The sequence below is a fragment of the Oratosquilla oratoria genome, chromosome 1, assembly GCF_046742065.1.
Source record: "Oratosquilla oratoria isolate Oo_2021 chromosome 1, ASM4674206v1, whole genome shotgun sequence".
NCBI lineage: Eukaryota > Metazoa > Arthropoda > Malacostraca > Stomatopoda > Squillidae > Oratosquilla > Oratosquilla oratoria.
Genome location: NC_134777.1, coordinates 42,418,912 through 42,421,411, shown reverse-complemented (window position 1 = coordinate 42,421,411; position 2,500 = coordinate 42,418,912). Strand labels below are relative to the sequence as shown.

Genomic DNA, 2,500 nt, shown 5'->3' with positions numbered 1-2,500 from the left:
ATTCGCCTCTTCGTCATAATTGTCCATATCTTCACGTTCTGTTGAAATGGACCTCTGATGTAGGTATAGATATACCAGTTCCAACTACTTGCTGCCATGAAGAACCACCAAGCAAAGAACTGCAGTTCGGGGATGGTATCAGTAAAGCCCCCGAAAGTGTTGACCGCGAGAGGTAGGCACGATATAAGGTAAAGGGACACTAGGAGGAAGAAGAAAGTGAAATAAATCTGGTTTTCCTTTTGCACACTTCTTCCAGGGCAATGGAGTATGACGCCGAGCCTCTCTCTATCCATCCGGTATCCTAAAAATGTGTAAAAAGTGAAAAAGGTCATGAAGACCATGATAAAGCCTGTACCTATGACGAATGTAACCTCAAGGTAGAAGACACCGATCGAAAGGGAATAATCTGACGTCGCCGTAGAGACTGTCAGCTTGGAAATGGGATCGAAGTATCCAGCTGAGTGAAATCCATCGTTTCGCACAAACAAAAGGATACCGAGAACTATTGCTACAACCCAGGATGCCCATACACTGCCAACGACCTGAAAACACGGAAAGACCTTGTTCGTAACTCCTGCATATCTCTCAAAGCTCAGCAGAAAGAGCATAAGCAGAGATACGATGGAGGTCACGCTCAGTGTCAGAGCACAAAACATGGGATATCCCTGTCTCTCGAATCGCAAATCCCGGAGGCTGGGAGTTCGTTCCCACTTTTCTTCGTCGAGTGAGACGAAATTCGTACGAGTGAAAATCCCTTTCGTGTCCAGCATGGGTAGTGTTAGGTAGCCCGTCATGAGGGCGAATTGGTCCCAAACTGCCAGAAGTCCGGGAAACACTCCAGTGAGCAAGTCCGCTACAGCCAGCGACCGAAGGATGAAGAAGGCAGGCCCATGGCGTGTGACCTCGTACATACTGTAATTATGGATGATGAAGAGGACGAAAATGTTTCCACCTATGGTGATGAAAGTGATACCCGTAGTGACAAACAAAGTAACAATCTGAACAGCACGGCAACCAGTAGTCAAATAAAACCATTCGGATTGTAAAGGCTCAGGTCTCATGACTAGCATGTTTATATTTCCACAGAATGGCCAGAACAAGTTGAATGTCGAACAGTTGCGATACAAGGAGTCGTCAATATCGATAATGAAAGAACCCCGCAGGACTCTAATGCAAAAGTTGAATGTCCCATTGGCGATGGCGTTTGTTAGAAACCGAGTGTTGTCCCTTTCATATACCATAAACTTCCCAATTGTCATTTCATCCACACATGACAAATCTTCATTCGTCATAATATCTATTGCCGATTCCAGCATGGCATGGAAAGACCACTTATATGCAGTATCATTCATAAGAGTTAATTCATTTACCCCAAAGTGTTTCTCTAAATGAGCGATTATTTTCCTGAGTTTGGCTCCATACTGATCAAAAAAATAGAACTGGTTTGGCAAGGCAGATGAATTGACGGTATCAACAGTGAGAGGAGGCACAGGACCCTGCTCTACCTTGAAAGTATTCAGATAACGAAGTCTAAGGTATGTGAAAGGCTTGATGAGGCGACTGACTTGGAAATCATCGGCCTGTTGATATTGTTTCCCATCTCCTTCTTCTCTGCCAATCTCGGTAAGAAATATGTCAAAAATTGGATTTCGAAAATCAGTCAGCTCCTTTCTTTGTCGATAAAGAATACGAGTATTGCTTGAACAAATGTCCAACTCCAGTTCATGTTTCAGTACGACTGAATAGAATATTGGCGATAACATGGCAAGCGTGCCAAAACGGGAAGGGCATTCATGTACAAACATAAAGGCGTAGTTAAATGGGATAGAGTTACAACGGCATATAGAGATGTAGAAATTAAACCGGCAGTCTAACGTGCTCCAATTTTCCTTTAATACAGAATGTCTACTAAGAACCTCTAGAGGCATTTCCTTGACAATCACTAAATTATCTCGAAAGATGAAAAAAGAAATCTGTTTTGCACCAGGACCCCACGAGGTAAAGTAAGAAATAGAACACTCAGGAGCTGAGGAACGTTTGTGAATATCTTGATAAGAATTTGGTGGTGGTGTTGTTACAGTTGGAGAAGTCGGCATAGATGGTGGAGTTACGCTTCTTCTTCTACGCAGGTCGTACTGAAGCGCCTGAAAGACATAAAAAACAATAACATAAACATGCACAAACACAATTCGACACAAGACAGCAAATCCGACATTGTTGGACAACATTGTGATATAACAAGATGAATATGAATCCTCCTAGACCAATCAAATTGTTTAGTATCAGCGGAGATTCTGAAGCTGATTGGACATATATAAAGTTGGCTAGTTTCTACTACTTTTCTTCCCCTTAGTCAATGGCTGTGTTTCCTAACGATTCTTTGTACTCTACTTCATCCTATGCTGTTTTTGGAGGAATGTATCCCACTGCGATGGGACTTTTTCCACACAGCCCTTCACTTATTATTCTTATATTCATTGTCTCGGACATTCCTTCTCCC

The 2,500-nt window shown here is 42.7% G+C and overlaps 1 protein-coding gene across 2 annotated transcripts in view; it reads right to left on the bottom strand.

Moving 5' to 3' along the window:
* Window positions 1-2,500, bottom strand: part of LOC143033061 (uncharacterized) — a 22,637-nt gene that overhangs the window by 1,431 nt on the left and 18,706 nt on the right. For both annotated transcript variants that reach the window (XM_076198262.1, XM_076198270.1), the window contains one exon: window positions 1-2,144. This exon is cut by the window's left edge and continues 1,431 nt beyond it. In XM_076198262.1, coding sequence (XP_076054377.1) covers window positions 1-2,144 — 2,144 coding nt within the window. The remainder of the gene's footprint in view (window positions 2,145-2,500) is intronic.